At 42.4% G+C, this 21,005-nt stretch overlaps 1 protein-coding gene across 1 annotated transcript; it reads right to left on the reverse strand.

The window, feature by feature from the left end:
* Positions 1–3,508: 3,508 nt before the first annotated feature.
* Positions 3,509–19,156, reverse strand: LOC126521877 (serine/threonine-protein kinase pelle-like). The gene is made up of 15 exons (XM_050170598.3): positions 18,797–19,156; positions 18,071–18,256; positions 16,268–16,392; positions 15,282–15,406; positions 14,815–15,047; positions 13,803–13,966; positions 13,027–13,100; positions 12,584–12,698; positions 10,748–10,872; positions 9,682–9,871; positions 7,908–7,970; positions 7,316–7,471; positions 7,172–7,214; positions 5,860–6,022; positions 3,509–4,925 (listed from the first exon to the last, which is right to left on the reverse strand). Exons 1-15 carry the CDS (start codon positions 18,942–18,944, stop codon positions 4,511–4,513), a joined length of 2,325 nt encoding a protein of 774 aa, XP_050026555.1. The 5' UTR covers positions 18,945–19,156; the 3' UTR covers positions 3,509–4,510.
* Between the last annotated feature and the right edge of the window lie 1,849 nt (positions 19,157–21,005).

Genomic DNA, 21,005 nt, shown 5'->3' on the forward strand with positions numbered 1-21,005 from the left:
TCGGGACATTTTGCAAGGGGTAATTATTTTTCTTTGCCTTCTGTGAAACCGAAGTTTTGTACGACTGTAGGCTTTATTTAGTGCTGCAGATAAAGTTGCCTGTATGCGCAACTTCTCCCATTTCCCAGTTACTTAATTTCTTGACACGGAACCTGCTGGCATTTTGTTCCAGTGTGATGTAAGCAGTTGTAGTAGAGATTATTTCGTGCCGTGCTCACTTAATATATAGGTCAGCAGCTTTGTATATGTGTTACAATAGGAGATTATAGTTTCTCGGGGTGCGCTGCATATTTCAACTTGTAGCGGTGCGACTATCGCCTCCAAAGCAGGCAAAGATGGGCTCACGTGCAGGTAGCGCGAGAATAGAACACACTAGCACGCTCGACCTGAGCGACCACGGTGTAGACCGCTGCTGAGATCCCATTGCACTATGGCTGGCTGGACATCTGGTTCATCCAGCTGGACAGCCACTTCCTTTTCAACAAGGTTCCAGGCTCCAACTGTGGTTCAGGCTCTGGCTGCCGCCCTTCCGCCCCGAATTCTACGAGGACTCTTGTGGGCAGCCATTTGTGCTCACTACACCACCTCGAGCTCTCATTCACACCAGCCTCCAGCCATTTCAACCGTCGCATCATTTCGCGTCTTGTCGCCGCTCATCGCCTGCGTCCACCCGTGGCGTTGGTCAGCACGCGCCGCCCCCAGCTGCTTCTAGCTTCTACTCGGTCCGTGACCTGCTCCCCTTCTCAAAGGCAGCTGTGCGACGACTCTTTCCAAAGTATTAACGGGGCCCAACACGAGTGCTTTCCGCTGCCCTACAGTTCGTCGCTCTCTATCCTTGGACGTTCCCGCAAGCTATTTGCTTTCCGTTCAGGGACACCTCACTCATCACCGATTCAGAGGCTCTCCCACCGCCTACACTAGGCGCACATTTCACTCTCGCAGGCACGGTGACGTCACAGGCACAACCTTTGCAATGCCTTCAGCGACTACTGCAACCATGATGCTATTGGCATTTGAGATTTCACCGCAAGCGACAGAAGACGAGCCTTCTGATGTTCCGTGCTTGCACCTTCCTTGGATGCATGGCCTACTGAAGTTTTGCTGGAGCAGCTCTGCCATCTGGTTTCTTTAGCTCGAAAATCACTCCCAACAACATGAGTAACCAACACTTGCGCTATCTCCACGCAAGTCCCAACCTGCCAGGCGGTCTACTTTTGGAGCTCCAACTTCTACAGGCCCGAGCATCTAAGAGAACCTGCGGCAGGTCGCGATTTCGTACTACGGTATCACTGTGGCTGTACCTCACTCACAACCTACCTTGCTGGTGCTGCCTGGTACATCTCTTTCCAATTGCATGAACATAACATACCAACGACGACACAATCTCCACACTTTACCTTTGCTCTAGGAGGGGGGCCCTGTAGCGGCGTGACTATTGCCTCCAAAGCAGGCCAAGAAAATGGGCTCCTGTGCAGGTGACGCGAGAATAGAACACGCTAGCGCGCTCGACATAGGTGGTGGCAGCCACTCCCGAGATACTGCTGCACCATGGCTAGCCAGCCTAAATAAACCATGGCTACGATGGCTACCTCATTGCACTGCTCCTCACAAATTGGTGACACCAGGTGACCGAGCCTAGCCTTCCCACAAATTCATCTGTTGAAGCTCAAGTGCACTGTCTAGCTGTCACAGTAGTTGCTGCAGGCATATATCGCACAGCTGAGTTTACACAAAAGGGCAGCGATGAAATAGAATTTGCCGAACTCACGCAACAATGTACAACCAATTGGAGTCCAGCAGGTTGTGGTACTACTTATGCAGGTAAGCACAGAGTTTGGCGATCACAAAAGGAGCTCAACGCAGCTTCTAATTTGAAAGATCACACAACACTATGACGGACAAAAGCATCAAACAAAATGCTTAACTTCCGATAAAGCACAGCAGCCAGACGTACAGAACACTCAGTTTTTTCTCCAGTTCATAATCTGCAGTCCCCGCATTTCACAAAATTCTGCAGGCAGAATTGACTTACAATTGTCCCTCAGACGTCCGCTACTGGCCCTAGAAGTTCAGTCCTTTGCCAGATGTTCTGCAGATACTCGTTGTCCAGTGGAGTGCGTTATCATGAGGTAGCATTTCTGACAGGAAGTAGCTAGTGTAGTTTTCAGGAAGGGAAACGCAAGCAAGACTAATCGCGATAGAGAAAGCTCTGTATTAAAAGAGAATTCTGCTGGCAGGTGTAAAAGTCGTGTACATGCTACTGTGCATTAGGAAATGGGGTGAGGAAGTGAAAAGCCCCAAGAGAGACTGGGCAGAAGAAAAGCAAAAAGTGCAAAAAAGATGGCTTGCTTGGCAAGTTTTAGAAAATGCTATACATGCACATTAGAATGACCAAACCTCATTTCCACATATCCTTCCTTTTGAATGCACATAGTAAATATCATTTTACATGTAAAAGCTGCGTAAATGAGAAACATGCAGTATCACTGCATGATATGCTTATTGTACTAAGTGACAAATTGGTAAGTAATAACCTGGCTAAAGTGGTAACTGTGAAAAGCAAAACTATCTATGCGTGATATGGTGCACCAATCTCATCGCATTGCCACCATCTTTGGGTAGTAGCACAGTGAGAAGGGGTGTTCGTGACCTCATGTGCAAATGACTTTCGAAAATGCTTGAAATGTAGAATGGCTGATTAGCTGCCATCAGCTCTTATTTGTGCCCACGAAGATTGCACAGTGCCAGCATATAGGAATTACTGTATCTCCTGCATACACCATACCTCTGCAAACACGCAACATTCGGTTTCCTGAGGTGAAGTTGCTGTAATTCAAATTTTCAGCGAAGGCAAGCACATTGACACACTACCACACTGGAAATGTCTTACAAATTGCCTGGAGGAATGACAGGCTTCATATCTACAATATTTTACACATGCTTTATATTTAATAAATACATTAATAAAATTTCTTGAATTAGCAACCTGGTCATTGTGATTCACTGTGTAAATTATGTCCGGCTCTCCTTTCCACCCAGCTGCAATGGGGAAACTGCATAACATGCTGTACTAGATTCTTAAAAGTCATGCTAAAATTTAACAAAAATTTAACTATAAGGGTTCATTGGCACAAAGCTACAAAGGAAGCATATGGGCTTCACAAGGAATAGGCTTCCTTTGCGTAATATTTTCAAGCTAAATTTTCACAAAGCTTCCTACAGCTTGCTGGTTTAGAACTCATTTTCTCTATAAAATACCAAGCTGCATAGCAGATTACAAAAGTTATTCTATTACTGATGAGAATATTAATCTGAATAACAATTTTTATTTCTACCTCAAATACATATAATATATACATAAGTACAGCTGTCATCAAACCTATCCTGAACGTTCTGCCAGAGAAACGAAAAGGTGCTTCTAATGCGTTCAGGTTGAGTATGAGGTGCTGCATTAAAAGAGAAAAACTGTTTTCATAGATGTCCGTTTTCGTAGAATGAAAACAATGGATGGAGATCTTTTGCTTGCGCCTTTATTTTGATTATGGCACTAAAAACATTACAAAAATAAATGCAGCAAGTCAGCTTGTCATTCAAACATATGAATAAAATACTCTGAAACATGTAACTGTGACATTGGTACCTTCTTCTCGGGATTTTCAGTAAATGGAAAGATGACTTTTCTGGACTTTGCTGTTTTTTTCTTTTTGTTCCCATAAAACTAACTACCAAAACTTTATACACTTATGTTCTGTACAAGATATTGCTGTCGTTGAACATGACTACACAGCAAAAGCTAAGAAAGGAAGGACCACTTAATACACTGAACAAGCCTACAAAAAAAAAAGTGCCACATAACTTTTTTTTTTCATTAGCAAACTTGTCACAGCAGCTAAAAGGCACTGAAATATTGTGCTTTTACTGATTGCATGACTCCCTTTAAAATGAATTCTATGATAGGCTGAACAAATTGCAGACAAACCGCTGTTAAATATACCATAGATTCAGTGCTATCATAGATGCAGAGATTTCAAAGCTGGCTTCATGTTCGTTTCGAGCATCTTTCATGGCAAATTATGCCCCCATCATTTTTATGGAAAACAATGTTGCATGGATTCATTGCAATTGTACTGCATGAACAGATGTTTCTTTTGAACTCCTAATGTCCAGAGAGGTATAATCATCTGACATTCGAGATAGTGATAGTCGCCACATGAGAATTCCAGAAAACAACACAATGTTGGCCCGACCATGTGTACATGCACTCCACCAGCCAGTTCTGTTCCCCATGTGAGGACACTGTGAGCATTGTGCAGAAGCTTCTTGCATTCATTCCTTGCACCCATGCAAAAGGCTGACTGTCTGCCTTTGGTGCACAATATTCCACACTTAAAATTTTCCTATGCACAGAGCAAACTGTACATGGCTGATGACAGGTGTGGTAGCTCTAGTAAAAGGTGCGACATTCACACTGTAGCTTGATGCTCAATTATCGTCACCATAAAAACGCACATCATGCTTCGCTTGAAACTGCCTCACTCTTGCTCTCAAGACCGGTATCCTGGCTATTGTAGTCCTCGTCATCATCTAAAAGACTCATGCTACTCAAGTCCAGCTCATCAAGGTTGGGCATTTTCAGCTCTCCGCCGCGCAAGTCCGGGGTCACAACTACTGCTTCATGCAGTGGTGCTGCTGCGGAGGTGGCAACTGCATTGCCAGCTCCATCGCTGGCATCGCCGGAGTGCTGTGCTGGGCTCTGAGTCACACCAAGTATAGAAACCATGGGTAGCTGGTTGTCTGGTGATGACAGGGGCTGCTCTAGCATTGCTGGTAGACAGACTTCTGGGACAATTTCCTTTTCCACAGTAGCAGGAGGAGACGTTGAAGGCAGTAGAGCATGAGGTGGGAACGTGGGTGACAACTTGGGGCTGCAAACAGCATATGCTTAAAGACTATGCAGATTTACAAGTGCCAGGCCAGACTATTGTGGCGAACATAGAAAATCGGCCAAGTTGCTTCCACAAAGGGTTCTGCGTTTAGATCTGATTGATCGTGTTAACACCCCAATGCAAATACTTGGTTATAGGAGGCATGTACGTATTACGATGGTCAAAATTATCTGCAACTCTTCACTGCAGCATCCTCACGTCCTTGAGGTGTAAAAGGTTCAAAGATTATTTCTGTAGTCTCTAAAGAGGACGCGATTACTCATCACTGCACAGTTAAACCAATATGACAGCCTCTGCTTCTTCAGTGGCTTAGGCCAGCATAACTTTTTTTTTTTAAACAAGGGTAAAAAGTAGGGGTGTGCAAATACTTTAAACTTTAGAATAATGAATCGAATGGTGTCCTATTCGTAAATGCAAATATTTTTTAAATACTTTTCAAATATTTCTAAATGTCACCTGCACCCAAATAAGCATAACACTTAAGCAAAAGGATGGTCAATTCTCACCCCCCGTGGTCATATATAGTATAGACATAAAACATGAGAGCTTGCATAGTGGAGCAGGCTACGCGACTTAAGTAGCCATACTTTAGAGGCTGTACAGCAATCATTCACACTCTCTGAAGAGCTCTGTACATGCAAAGAAACTACTTGTTTGTTCCTAATGCCCCATTTATGCTTTTAATAAACAATGCTTGATAACGTGCTATGTAATGAAAGAAGCTTGCTAACGGACATTGTTTTATGTCAATTGTGATAACGGCTATTCATTGTTAAAAAACTATTTGAAAAGTATTCCATATTCGATTCGCTTCTGGCGCTATTTGATTCGTATTCGATTTGGTCTCAAAAATCACCATTCACACACCCGTAGTCAAAAAGACGTGCAACACATATAAGGCATAGGCACTTGCCTCGCTGCAGCTGCGTTGGTGGGTGTGGTGGACAGGGGAGTGTTGGGTGTCAGGTAAGTGGGCTTTGTGGCCTGGCCTTGTCGAATGTCATACCACCTCTGGAGGTCGAAAGGTGATGGGCTTCCAGGCTGGCTGGGAGGAATCAGTGTGCCCTGAGACAGCCCTGCAGTAACATGCACAATTTTGCATAAGCGACCACTTTCTGCTGAAAATATTCCATTGTTCCATCAATTTACAGCACGCTATCGAGTGAGATCATGACAAATAGGAACTAGTGGTGGTTAAGAGGCTTCATTAACAGCCTTCAACATCTTCATTAAAGTTTTGTCCGTATGACCAACTTTTCAAGAGAACATGTTAACATATGTGTGTGCTTATGCACAACCATAAGTGAACATGTTCACATATGGTATGCACAGGCAAGCGCATGAAGGAGAGAGAAAGAGGCCTTATGTTACGTTAGACACCACCTTCATGATGGCTACGCAGTACAACACAGCAGTATTGCAATCTATCTTGCTGCAAACTACACAAAAGATGCAAGTACGTCAGGTAGAAAAGCAGTTACATTTACTAATTACTAATTTACTAACCTTGTTATAATGAAATGGAATATAGCGAAATAAGTGCAATTCCCCTTGAAATACCCACAGAGATTATAGCACAGTACATGCAATAATGGATATAGCAAATTAATTCTGGCTCCCTCTTCAACTATGTTATAATGAAGTTTTACTGCATACCAGAAAGTGCATAAATCAAATGGACTATAGCCCTCAATGTCCCGTATATGAAAGTGCCTGGAAACTTGAAATTACAGGAAGAACCGAAGAATAGGAAGATGAGAAGATGCAGTCCTTGCAAAGCAGTCATCACAGTCAATCTCTGAAAATCACCACAGATGCGTGATATCACAGTAATTCTCCGTGAAGCAGCACAGTAGCTTTACAAGTATTCATTTCTTTTTAAATTTTTGGGTGAGCGCAACATGTACAGCACTTAGTCAAGATCTTGACTAAACGTTACACCTAAACTCGCTGCACAGCACACATATTCAAACAAAGACATGGTTGAGTGGAAATCATGACATGCTAGTCATATCTCGTGGTTATTACGAGTCAATCTAGTGAGTGTAATGCTACAAAGAACACTGGTGTGACAAGCATTAAAGATGCACTAAAGAAAAAATTATGGTTAAGAAGTGACAAAAAGGGAGTCTGCCTTTCTCATGGAAAGCGAAAAATTCTGCAGAAGATCTTGCTGACACAACATGCAGAAATGGTTTGAGCAGTTTTTCACATGCTGCACTTACTTCGAACTGCTTCATTGGGATTTTCCTTAAACTGCTGAAGCACCTGCAAATTCAAAACCGTTTCATTATTGTAAACTCGCAACGTCAACAATGCCAAAAAAATATTTCTTCTCCTATTTTTCTAAATGAAAATAAAATGTTCACCTGCTCCATTTCCGGCCTCTCCTTCCTGTCGTAGCTCGAGCACTTCTGGCCCAGATGTATGAGCAGACTGAATATGACCTGGTTTTCGTCACCAGCATTTGTATCTCTGAGGCTGTCCAGCTGATTGCTCTGCGCACAGTCATGTACCGTCTCGATCTGAAAATGGCACAGTACATCGGAGATTAGTCCAGTGTGCTTTGAATTTGAGTAAGGGCATTGAAATTGACAGCCTGCAACAAGGTCAAGGCTCTCCTTTAATTCTGATTAATATACACCCAGGGTAGAGCCGAGGGGTATATTATATGTGTGGGCTGTGCATTCCGAAGAGCAGGGTCAGTAGACAATGTATAGCTTTGTCTTTCCTTTTCTTTTCCAAGCTTCCATGCCAACTTGTTTCTCATGAAAAGTGCCATAAAACTTGAACTGGGAGCTGAGAAACTACTGAGCCTTCTGTGCAAATTATGAGGACCAAAGCATTAGCTATGAGCAAAGTTGAACAGGCGGAACGCAGTCCATTGGCTGTTTGCTTAATATTTTTGGCACAGTGCTGCACGAATTTGAGGGTTAAAAAAAAGAAAAAACATTAACTTACCAGTGTTCGGGTCTTACGCCGCCTGTCATAGACATGCTTACTGGTAGCAAGCTCTAGAAGAACCTGCAAAAAAGTAAAGAGAAAGGTCAATTATGTGTACTGGTTAAAAAAAGGTTAATGCCATGAATTCCAAGACACATGTGATGCTGCCTTCGATCTGCCACATGGACACAAGGCCAAATAAACTAAAAAAAAAGCAGCATCATTTTTACACCCAAGTGTGGCCAGCTCGTGAAATCGGCGGTGTTTGTCTGAAGCTGCAACGCAAGCGAATTAGGAAGGTGCCTGGGCCTTCTTGCTGGCTCCAGTTTGTTTGCACATTTAATTAGCACTATGGAAAACAACAACACATAAATTTGAAGATAAAAAATCATTAAGCATCCTTTATACTCTTTAAATTAACACTTTGAACATAAAGTCTGACATGCATATGCCTGAAATTTCACTGCTGAAACGTTCGCTACTAATGGATAACGAAAAAAATGTATTAAGAACCAACCCCACTTACTATTCAAGAACACGTTGAGCATGCATTGGGAGTTGGTTATTTGCTGTACTATATAGCACTCTGTTAAGGGTGCTGCTCCCCCTTACCACCGTGCCTTACTCGTATGCGGAAGCCAACCGGTACTTTGAGCGCCACTTCCTCAAGCAACGCATTCGGAACCATGTGCAACGCCTGCCACCGCCTCTGATCGCAGACGCTGCGATCAGAGGTACAGCATTTTGATGACGGCATCTCAAAGTGCCAGCTGTCACCAGGGTAGAATGTGAGAATGCTCCCCCTACCACCGCACCACTATGCAGTACCGAATGGTACTACCCTGCCAGCGATACCACCATAATGTCCCATGGCATGGTTGGGATCTGCTTTGGGGGCATAGTCTAGGTGAGCCGACAGCTTGTAGCTTTGCTTGCGCTGTGTTCTCACCGCTCACTTTGCGTTGAAGCGTAAAGACAGCACAAAGGTCACTTAGCTCACTGCTGCGGTTCCTCACACCAGCGTTTTGACAGTGAGTGTCCATGGTCATCGAGCGTGAAGTGTTCATGTTTGCCTGTGTGCGCTGACACCATGCTAGGTAATTTAGATAGTAAGCGAATGTTTCCAACGAGGCCTTCTACTTCGGCGGCTGCTGCGTATGGTGTGGCTGTGTGAGCCCCGTCTTGGATACTATCTGCGATGCGGACAGCGTAGGTGCCTAGGCACACCGAGAGCCAAAAGTGTTATGTGTGCTATAGCACCGATATGCTTGCGCATCATCTGCATTCACGAAGCGAAATGACACTAACTTTTTTGAATTTGCAAAAAAAAAAAAAAACAGTTGACTCTTAGCAGGCTGAAAGGGGTTAACACTCATTATTGTACTTGACAAAGAGAAGCCAAAAAGATAGTTGGTGTTCCAGGTATTCCTTACACGTGTGAGACTTTGCAATGCTTGCCAATGTAGATATCATTACTTATTGAAAGGCGTAAAAGCCCACACATACTAGCAATTGGCTCCTTTTAAGAGCTTGGTGGACCACCCTACTTTAATTTCTATTTAACAATGGTGTCAGCATTAACTTAAGACATGTTTCTGTCACAAGTGCATGACAATACCAATTCACTGCAGTTGGATTAAGCACACCACCGCGCTGTACAATCTTACTGTGTGTGAAATGAAATGTAGTACATAACATTTTAACAAACTATGAGTTATACTGGGAAACGGACAAGCAATTCCCAGCTTAACTGTAATGATTAAGCCATGTAACTGACAATTGGTTTGCTTACAATTCCATAGCTGTAGATGTCCACCTTGGTTGAAAGCTGCCTACTCTTCAGGTACTCGTGAGGGAGGTAATACCTTGTGCCGTGAACATGGGACACCACTACCATGGATTGGTCCGCTTCAGGCCCATATCTAGTCAAGCCAAAGTCTCCTATTTTTGGCTCCAAGTTGGTGTCCAGAAGAATGTTTGCACTTAAAGAAAAAGGTGGGGGAGAGGGGAGTAATGAATGCAACGAGGTTTTCTTTTTTTGTCTCAAACCATGCATCAACGTGTTGCTGAAGGGGTTGCAAAGTCATCGATTTACATAAGTGCTTTGCAGTCCAATGCCTGTGAACTGCCTAAATAAAAAGAAAGGGTAATATCAGACTTCATTCATTTACACTAATCAGAAATATTTAGCTCAAAGCTTTATACAAAAAGATGATATAGGACAGATTGCAGATATCAGCTACCCATTTCTAGCAAAGATAAAAGGTCCGGCCACTGAAGTAAGGACAGCTCCGTGCACAACTACATTAACCAGAAACAACTGCAATTCTTGGAGTGAAAACAAAAGCAGTCCTTAATACACAGTCATTAAGTATGAAACCTCCTTCAGCATGTTCTATGTTGAAAATTTCTGATGTGAATAAAATTTGAATTAACTTAAGAACACCACACCATTTATAGACTTCATGTTGTGTAATGGAAACCATGCTGCAATAGTCTGTCATGCTTCTGTGATTCAACGTCCAGGGTAGCAAACTGGATGAAGCCTAGTCAACCTTCCTACAGTAATAACAATAAAAATATTAAATTAAAAATTCAATTATGGGGTTTTATGTGCCAAAATCACGATCTGATTATGAGACATGTCGTAGAGGCACTCCACAAATTTGGACCACCTGGGGTTCTTTAACGTGCACCTAAACCTAAGTACAAGGGTGCTTTTGCATTTCGCCCCCATCGAAAAGTTGCTGCCGTGGCCAGGATTCAATCCCGTGACCTCGTGCTTAACAGCCCAACACCATAGACATTAAACAACCACGGCGGATAATAATAAAAATATAATTATTATAGCCACACACCTCTTGATATCGCCATGAATAAGTGGCTTGCCATCAACCAGACTAGTATGAAGAAAGTACAGCCCACGAGCAACACCCTTGGCAATTGTTCCTCTCTGTGTCCAGTTTAGGGTTTGCGTGTTGTGCTGAACAAAAAATAATGAAAAGAATGGTATAAGGCACACAGTATAATACATATAGGTGGAAAGGTTCATATTTTTTATGGCTCATAATAAGAGCATCAGGACGGTAATACAAAACTTTTGGGTTTGAAGTAATGTCATGGAAGAAAGTTGTTTCACAAAGAGAGGCAAGCAAGCATTACAAACAGCACGGTACTGTATTTTGATTTTTCCTTTGCTTGGTGCACCTAGCAATAGTTGTATAGCATAAATAGTTTTGATACTGGGTGTTTCCTTGCTACATGACAGTAAGGCAGCGTCATTTACTGTGCTCTGCATCACATCTTTTCCTAACATAACACAATTTAAGACGCTAAACTAAATGCTATTACATATTGCAATTATTAGTAATTCAGCATATGAACCACACTGTTGTTTGTATGGTAAAGATATCAGTGGGCCATATTTGTACTTATGAATACTATAGGTAGGAGTTGGTTACTGTTATATATGCTGCTTATTCAGCAAATCAAGTGAGAGGAAAATTTGGAAGAAACTTAGGATTAAAACCATTCGATTTACACCAGATTAGAGTATATTACCGATAAGTCCACATTGTCTGTTCCGACATGCACATTGTAATGTATCATTGGTTGCTGCACCTGCAATGTCCTTTGAATTAGGTTTAGCCCCTGTAATTATTTTTTGTTTTGTGCGCAGCCAATGCACTTGAACCCACCACTTCATAAAGAGGAAGATTGTCATCCACCCTACTGTAGCACAGAGCTAGAAAGGAAATCCATATGGGTTTCTTCATACTGCTCTGTAAAGGCATTGGCCCTGGGTTCGATTCCCAGGCAAAAAAAATTTATTTTTTTCAATCGCAAGGCTTTTTTTTTTTTTTCTTCTGAAAAAGCTGTATCGTCTCTCCTTGTAGCTTCATGCTACAGTTGGGTGAATGACAACTTTCTCTTTCATCAACCTTCCTCCACCTTGCAGGCTTCTGTAAAACTGATTTGCCACATTCAAGTCCCCATTTCTCGCATGGATTCCCAGTACAAACTCTTAAGAGATTTTTGTGTTATCAGGGGTTTGCGACTGTGCCTGGCACTCAGCAAGGGCAGTAAATATAGCTCCGGTGCATGACTGTTTTTGTTGCTCAAGTTCCTTATGTGTGAATAAACGGTGCACCCTGTTTTATAACGTACAATTCAGTGTGTACAACATATCCTCTGTTTCTGTGTGCTTGTTTTGCCATATACTGATGTATGCACATTAAATTTCATAGGCATAGACTATTGTGCCCTTGCATCATCACCTCTCATCTTCCTCTTTGTCAATTCCTATGCATGTTTTCTTATCCAAAGCGGCCAATGTTTGAACTGTTACTGTAACATCTCATTTTGCAATTGAGAATAAAAATTTCACTTTAATGCACCACAACCTGAACCAGCAGCGATTGTCGCTGGAAACAAAGATTTTATGAGCTGCATCTGCTCTACACTGTTTCTACACCCTATTACAGGTGTGCTGATGTGGTACGATTTAAAATTTTGAAATACTGGCCAATGCAAATCAGTTAATAGTCGTTATACTGCTTTATTTCTCAATTATTTCCTACAAGGTGCACGAAACTCCCTGCCAGACTTCAATGACAGTTCATTCAGTGAATGCGGTGCCACTCCTTGATGTTTGGGTTACAACTGTTTCAAAAAGCATATCGAGGCACACAAACCTTGCAGCGAAGCCTGTCTTCAAGTGAACCATTCTGCATATACTGGTAGACAATGCAGGGTTCTGGTCCATCGAGAGAGACACCATAGAGAGGCAGAATGTTGTCGATGCGGCAACTGCATGAGTGCCATTGCACAGCGTAAAGTGCATAATCAGAACTTTGTGGAATCTTTATATAGTCCTTATCAATTCCTTATGATCCTTTTATCTTTATAAAGCTTGTATAAATTGGAGCCACATGAAGCAGACTACATGTAAAGGTAAAGGGAAACGCAAGCAGGCCTTGGATCTAGCTAGGGTTATAAGAAACAAACCAGCAGGAACTGCCACGCCTCTGCTGCAGCACTAGCTGCTTTTCCAGTAGTTGCCACAGAGGACACCTAACTGTGCCATGTGCTTGCATGTTAACCCTAACAGTGGACCTGGTTTCACTACTGCACATACCTTTGTAGCACCTTCATCTCTGTCAGTGACTGCTTGAAGCTTTGCTCCTGTCTTATGTCACCGTCCTTCTCTTTCTGTATAAAACAAGTCAAATTGCTTTGTCACATCCAAACATTGCAAGCCTGAAGTACTGAACAAGCTTCTTGCAACATGTTGAACATTGTCAATTGTTGTAGTGTCAATCATCGCTAACATCACTAATAAACATTAGCTCTGAATGAATTGTTTTAAAAGTTATAATGATATCAGACACACATGTTTTACATTTTGCCAGTTATGCACATAAGACTCGTTCGACTTTGGTCAATCATATTTAATTTGAAGATACATGGTCACAAGGCTGTTTGCGGGTAGTGTGACTTAATGCTAGGTGTAATACCTAATTACGGACTTCTAGCTTCTTTGGAAAGCTGCAACGTTGGCAGGAGAAACACTGCACATATTCTTGCAGGCAACAACATACCCAATTTAATTTTCACTGACAAGAATGAGACGAGCTTAACTGCCATTAACCATCCTGTCTGCAGAACTCACTGCCCCATCCAAGAAGGGCTGAAGTAAACTATCAAACTGAGAACTGTGCACTGCAGCCTGGGCTGGTATAAGCAAGGTCCCATCAAGGAGTATGGCACTGACAAAACAAGGGCTGTTAGCACTAGTGCACCCACTGCTACCACAAGCTTCCTGTTTGTCAAACACAGGCTCACAAGACATGTTATCTTTATGCGTACTCAGTATCACCGTAACTTCCCTGCAAAATGCAGAAAAGGGATTACCACATGTAGCCTTTTAACAGCTACTATTGTGTCCTTCCAACAACCCTTGTAGACTGTTCCAAAGCCTCCCTTGCCAAGGATCTTGTTGTCACTGAAGCCCTCCGTGGCTTTCCTCAGTTCCTCGTAAGGTATCGTATTCACAAGAGGCTGCCCTTCACTTGGCTCTGAAAGGCAACAGCACTTTTTATGCATGCTACATTGTGTCACTATGAACAATTTCTGCATTAGCAAACAAGCAGCACTACAACTTCATGCTTATTTCTAAGAAACAGTAGGCAAACAAATGCATGTATTTGTGGGAAACATACATCTACGACTGTAACCTGCCGAGGTTGCTTAGTGGCTATGGTGTTGAGCTGCTAAGCACGAGGTCGTGGGATCGAATCCCGGCCACGGTGGCCACATTTCGATGGGGGCGAAATGCGAAAACACTCGTGTGCTTAAATTTAGGTGCACGTTAAAGAGCCCCAAGTGGTCCAAATTATTCTGAAGCCCCCCACTACGGCGTGCCTCACAATCAAATAAAAAAAAAATAAAGAAAAACACTGCGGACCCTCTCACATTTCTGATTTGTAGCATATGTTAAAAACAAGCGACCTATGTATAAAAGTATAAAAAGTCCATTTGACACATCTTTGAGCTACATTACAGCAACCGTAAGCATCTTTCAAGTATCTTTATGCAACCAAGCTTAAATATCTCCACTAATATGGAGTCGCATTCTCTTTAATATGGAATATCTGACATATCACCTGTGGAGCTTGCACTGTCTTTTTGACGAATGCAAGGAGTACTGAAAGCTCAGCTCATGTCACCTGAGACAAACAGTGCCTGAGATGAACAGTGAACCACACTATTTCCATTAATAAAATTTTACAGCAAGCTTTCATGTCTAATTAAACATCACTGCACAAATTGGTGTGAGGTACAGCATGCACAATTTTTTTTTGTTAGATCATGTTTACCATAACAGCACAAACTTATGCATCCTGCTATTCAAAGCGTCCCTTACCCTTTGCAGTGCTTGCTGCTCCTTGCCTGTTGGACCTTCCATCCACACTCTGAACTCTTTCGGGGGCAACATTCTGCACTTTTCCTTCGGGACTGCTGGGTTTAGGTTCATCACATGGTTGGCATTTTGGAAGCTGAGGGTACAAGTTATTTCCATTGGCATAGCAGTTGTTAGTGACTGAAGGCAATGTGCTCTGGGGTACTTGCATGGGACTTCTGCTGCCCTGCCCTGGCCTGGAAATGCAATAGTGTAATCAGGGCATATTTCGCATACACTTCAAAGTGCAATTCACACTTGTGGTGAATGCTACTAAACTACTGTTTTTCACTCACTCTGCATGTAAAAATTTTAGTTTACAGCCATGATTTAATGCTTCAAGTACATTTTAACTAGTGCCACTTATTACAGGAGGCCTTGTTACATCACATCTATCAATTATGCATTGAATTATCAGGAATAGTACTCACAATCCAGGATACACCATCTTGACCTTGGAGCTGTTCACTTTGGCTTGAGAATGTCCTTTGTCCATATTCATATGGCAGTCATCAGGGTAGAAGTTCTTGCTATAAGCAGCAGCACCCATTGCAGACTTCAGCCAGGACATGTAATTGATACAGAGGTAACATTCGATCAAAGCATCAGTTGTGACAGGTTTCACGTCCATACTATATGACACTCAATAATCCGCAGTAGCACTGACTGCAACTTGCAGAAAGAATTGTGTGCCGGATCTTATGGGGTATTACTGCTGTGATGACACTACTGCAGATTATGCAATTGCTCTAAAATGAAGTGAAAAATCATCTTACAAGAATTTATGAGCATAAGTTTTAATGTAAATTTTGTGCTGGAAGTAAAATCAGCTACACCTAGCTGAAAAGCAGTAAGGTGGTCGTTTACATGTTCAATCATGTTATGAAGCATAATATTCTATACAACACAGTGATGAAGTGAAGCTTACAGTATTTTTAGTGTTCAGATGGGTCACAGTAACATTGTCTGAATTAATCTGTGCTGTCAAAGACATTACACTGTACACTGTACGAATGATAGAAATGCCGAGTAAGTAGGATACCGATGGCAGTGAAAAGGTAGGGTAATGTTTTCAGATGTTAGCATACTGCACTCCAACCAAATATTCTTGTGCTAACATTGAACAGAGGAGAGAACTGTGGCATCAGACACCCTGGCTACTGTTCACTGTAAATAACACAAGTGTTTGCTCTAATGTATTTTGTTACACCCAAAAAGCTTTCAACCAACTTTTTTCTAGAATTTATAATGAAGATGAATTCTTGTTCTTGCAGGTACAGAGGTCAGACTTCCAACTGGTTTTGATGATGTCAAGTGAATTTGCAAGGTGAGACATAAGCTGATAAGAGATGACAGCTGTAAGCAGTTTACATTTATAGCGAAGCACTTCCATGGTACAAGAATCAAGGCTTCATACATCTGCTGGTGGTGCGGTGCCTTTGAGCACTGGAGATGAGTGAAGGTACATATTGCTGCTCAGAAGTGCGCTATCCAACTGTGTTGTTTCTTCTCTGTCCAGGAGGTATCGATACTTTGGGCTCACTGTAGAGGATAACAGAAGCACACATGAACAAACTAAAATGGGTCGAATTTTATCAAATATGCATAATCATGCATAATTATAGCATTAGACTTTACAGACTTTTTTCCTCATTATGATGAGTTAAGTATGGTATCATGTGAGGTGTTTCAGCAAGGACTTTCAGTAATTGTTGAACTCGGTGCAGAAGAGATACTGAGGTGAGTTCTCTAGCAACACATTATTCACACTAGGAGCATCGCATATAGTGATAATTTCACTTTAGCTCTTTAATGAAATAGAATTCTCTAATTAGTTATCAGAGTACATGTTGCAATCTTGAAATCAAAGTAAGTCGACATTTGAAGGAGGTCTACTTTAAAGGTATTCCAGGACTAACACCAGTTTTGAGGTCACTACCCTTTGTGCCAAGATGCACGGATGTTCCAAATGTTGTTCTCCCCGATGAACCCCGGGACAAAGGTGTCAAGAATATGGATTTCACGTCAGGGACAGTGGTAAACTTGTTTTGCCGTTTACCGTTTTATTCAGTTCTTGGAACTTAGTGGCTGTACACACCGACCTGACCAGGCTCATTGCATCCCTTATGTCTCATATGAAAGCAGCTGAGTAGTCTTCCAGCTTGTGGTGCTCAAATTTCTGCATTCCTTCCATTTGTACGGAGTTAGACTAGACCTCAGGAGTGTTTCTGAATGCTGTTGCTGAGTGTACTCTTCTTTTCATTTTTCGATTCAGTGTGGCACATCTTTTTGTTTTCATTTCTGCTCCCATGTTACAGTCTTTTCTGTAGTTTTAGTGTGGGCTTGGTGGTATGCTACAATTTTATTTCTTCTGATCTCCGTCCTTTCTACACATCTTTCCATACTCTTCTGCCTGAATTGTGCACTTTCTAGTGCGAGTTGTGAGCCTGCTCCTCACTACTTTTCTCTTTGAGCCTGCTGCAAAGAGATGACAGGTGGCCATCATTCCCAATGGCTTCGTCTGTTTGTTGCTACCACGAATTTCTCTTCATCTCAGTGCTCTCCTGCACACTTTATCTTCACGCTGTTTTTATTGATTGATAGCGGGGTCAACATTACAAAGAGACACTCCAGTTATGAAGGACTCCGCTAAGAGGGCTCTGGATGTGCTACAGGTAATTAACCTGAGTTCTTTTATGTGCACCCAACACACAGTGTAAGAGCATTCGTGCATTCCACAGCCAACAAAATGTTACTGCGGTTACTAATTAAGAACCATTGAGCTCTTGCAGCAGGTAGCCTGTTTCTGTATCTTCACACCTAATGAACAAATAACAATTGTCTAAATGCCAAAACTTTGGTTTCACATAGCACAATTGGTTTCCAGTAGAATGTACTGACACAGACAGAAAGGGACGACGACACATGCTGTTCGTGTCAGCATGTTCTGCTGGAAACCAATTGTGCTATGTGCAGCCAACGAGCCCAGGCAAACAATATTTTGGTTTCACCTTCGGGCATCCATTTTGGCTCGGCTCTCAAGTGTGGTGGGAATGTATGCCCTATCACAAAAAAAAAGTGCAGCCGAGGTGGTCGTTGATGGTAATGGCCAGTTAGCCTTTCCCTTTTCATCTCTCTCTCTCTTTTTTTTTCACAATATGATGCACATTTAACATTTGAAACTTTGTCAGACACTTGACATGTTGGAACACAAACTCACCAAAGTCCTTGATGATGAGCATTGCCTGCATGTGCTTCATTTTGTACAAATAAACAAACAACTGATTCACTGTGCCATTCTTTTCACCCCACTTGTGCAAAAGTTCGTCGGTTGGGCTTTCTTTTCGCAGGATTGCTTGTTCCATGAGGCTGATACTAACGTGGTCCATGTGCATAAAGTTGAAACCTGCAAGCGGATGCAGCAGTTCTGTCAATATGGGGTGGGTAACATGTGGTGCCTGTACCGATATCTTCTAAGCCACTGTACTGTTGCAACGATGCTGTACTACGATGCATGCTACGCGATGACAGCTAATTCAGTACCCACGCGCTGTGGCTTCGATACATCTGACAAAAGCAAAACTTGCACCAAATCAAAATAAGGAAGTGTGCGATATGTTTCCAAATAATATGCTGTATAAAAGGGCAAAGCGCTGACAGTTTCTTGTGCAGCGTCGGACAACAACAACAATACAGCAAGGAAACCGAAACACGAAACTAACGTTACACTCCTAAGCAACCAAAATTCTGGCATGGCAATTTTTTCGAATATGGCTACCAGCAATCAGTAAGATCCTAATGGAGCAAAATAAACTGCAAGGGAGGCGGTTTCACATGCAGCGATCGATGGTAGAGTGTATTAGTATCTTAGCGATGGTAGTAACGGAGTGTCAATACGACATGCTGCGGATGTCAGCGCTCAATTGACACAAGCATTAGTGCTCACCCAGTTCTTTCCATCGTCCGCCGGCGTCCAACAGTCTACACAGCTTATTCCGTTGAGCATATGGCAACTCGTAAATATATTTCACCTGTTGACTGCTTGCACACGCCATTCCGCGCTTGGAGGAGTTCAGCGAGCGATGGGAACTCATCACCGTGTAGCAGACTGCTCACGACAGTTGCAACACCGTATAAAAGTACACTTAGTTTCGATCCATAAAGCAGTAAGGTACTGATGATACTACTACGGCGCCGACGAATGTCACGGTTCCCTGTTTACGCACGCTGGTTGCGAAATGAAGTGCAACGCCTCGGGGCATAGATGAATTTCCATCATAGTTTCCCCGTTGAAAAGTTTCTGCCAAGGTAGCCAGAGCAATGCTGCGTGCCGGCCGCTTTTTCAAAAAAATGCTAGAAAGGCAATCGAAAACAGCGAGATTTTCTTTATTGCACATTTCCAACTTCATAGAATAAATAACCAACTTAAAGTAGACGACATACTGCGCAACAAGCTAATATATTTCGATGCAAATTACGTCATGTTTTGGTTTTGAATCGCGTGCTGCCATGCGCGCGCCAGCCATGCTGTGCGTGTCAGCTGCTGTCTCGAGCACTGCGATGGCACAAGCTTCAGCGTAACAAACCAAACATCGCGTAAGGGGCTCATGAGAGCACTTCAAAACAAAAGTCCTGGTCGTAATATATAAAAAAAGTCGCAGTTTCGCCCTAAAGGCGAAGCACCGATTGCGATAGCAAATTAGTAGATAGCTGTACGAAGTACAGCTATAACGTATAAATTTGTAAACATTCGCTTACTAACTAAATTAGCAATGACATTGTGTCAGCGCGACTGAACGAGGACGTAGAAAGAAAAAGACACGGAGACAGTGCTGTCTCAGTGTGTCTGTTTCTACGTCATCCTTCAGTCGCGCTTACGCATTCTATTATGGATTCAAACCAACTAGCCTGCCAACGTGTGTTAACTACATTAGCAGCACGGTGTCACGTGCACACAGGCAAACGTGCACATTTCGCTAGATGACCGCGGAAACTCGCTGTCAAAATGCTGGAGTTAGAAATCGCGGCAGCAGCAGCGATCGAATTGACCTTCGTGCATCTCTCGCGTCAACGCGAACGAAATATCGAAAGCACTGCGCATGCAAAGCTACCGGCACTACGCGCACTCTGCAAACGTCGCAGATCGCTTTCAAGATTCGGCCACGATTTTGAGGTTTTTGGTAAGCATCTTGTACTTTCAGCTGCAGAAATATATGGTGGAAAATATTGTGCTGAGCTAGATTGAAAGACTAGGCTTCTGTAATAATGAATTCGTCATTTGTAGTGAGAACAGAGGTTATATAAGACAGGAAATGATGAAAATGGAAAATCAGAGTGGTGCCCCCCATGTGACTTCGGCACTGGCTGAGTGGCATAGAGGTAGGTTACGTGGAGATTATGTCAACTCATCCATTGAGGACCAGCAGCGGAACCTTTGGTGGCAATATTCTATGCAACAAAGCAATATGTTGGCATACAGAAAACGATGATAGACTTCTTCTATGTAGAATCTATCAATAAAATTATGGGGTTTTACCGTGCCAAGCTCGACTTAATATATTACTTTAGTGTCCCTCTAGATGATCATTTATTCTAAAGCTTCATCAGCTGTGAAGTTACTGTGGTGACACAATCGCAAGGATGATGCTAAGTGTATTGTCGGCCAAAAATAGAACGCTTCAATGTTGCTTATTTTCAGACACTGTAAAGGCTGCCAGAAGTGCAAATAGGTATGGTTAGGTGGTACCTGCTTAGAATTGAGTATGTTTCATGTTTAGTTTGATACAAGCAATATATTTTACATTGACAGTGTTCACATAACTTGGTGCATCTAATTTTGTTATAACATGGTTTCACTGCCACGTAAGAAAATAAAGAATTAAATTATGGCATTTTACTTTCCAAAGCATTCAAATTGCAATTTTTTCAATGCATTCATAGGTTGTCACTGACTATAATTAAATTATGAGGTTTTACGTGCCAAAACCATTATTTGATGATGAGGCATGCCGTGTGGGGGCTCCAGAAATTCGGACCACCTGCGGTTCTTTACATAACAATATACAACCTGATGTAATCAAGAACTGTGGTCACAATGAATTCTGTTCAACCTTCACACATTTTGGACATATCCTCTCAGCTGAAAACGTCTAGGC

Source organism: Dermacentor andersoni, chromosome 6 (genome assembly GCF_023375885.2).
Source record: "Dermacentor andersoni chromosome 6, qqDerAnde1_hic_scaffold, whole genome shotgun sequence".
Taxonomy (NCBI): domain Eukaryota; kingdom Metazoa; phylum Arthropoda; class Arachnida; order Ixodida; family Ixodidae; genus Dermacentor; species Dermacentor andersoni.

Coding starts and splice junctions, on each gene's coding strand:
- LOC126521877 (XM_050170598.3), bottom strand. CDS start 18,944: ATGAGTTCCCATCGCTCGCTGAACTCCTCCAAGCGCGGAATGGCGTGT. Junction 18,257..18,796: donor CGGACGATGGAAAGAACTGG/GTGAGCACTAAT, acceptor ATCCGCTTGCAG/GTTTCAACTTTATGCACATG. Junction 16,393..18,070: donor GCTCATCATCAAGGACTTTG/GTGAGTTTGTGT, acceptor TATCCTCTACAG/TGAGCCCAAAGTATCGATAC.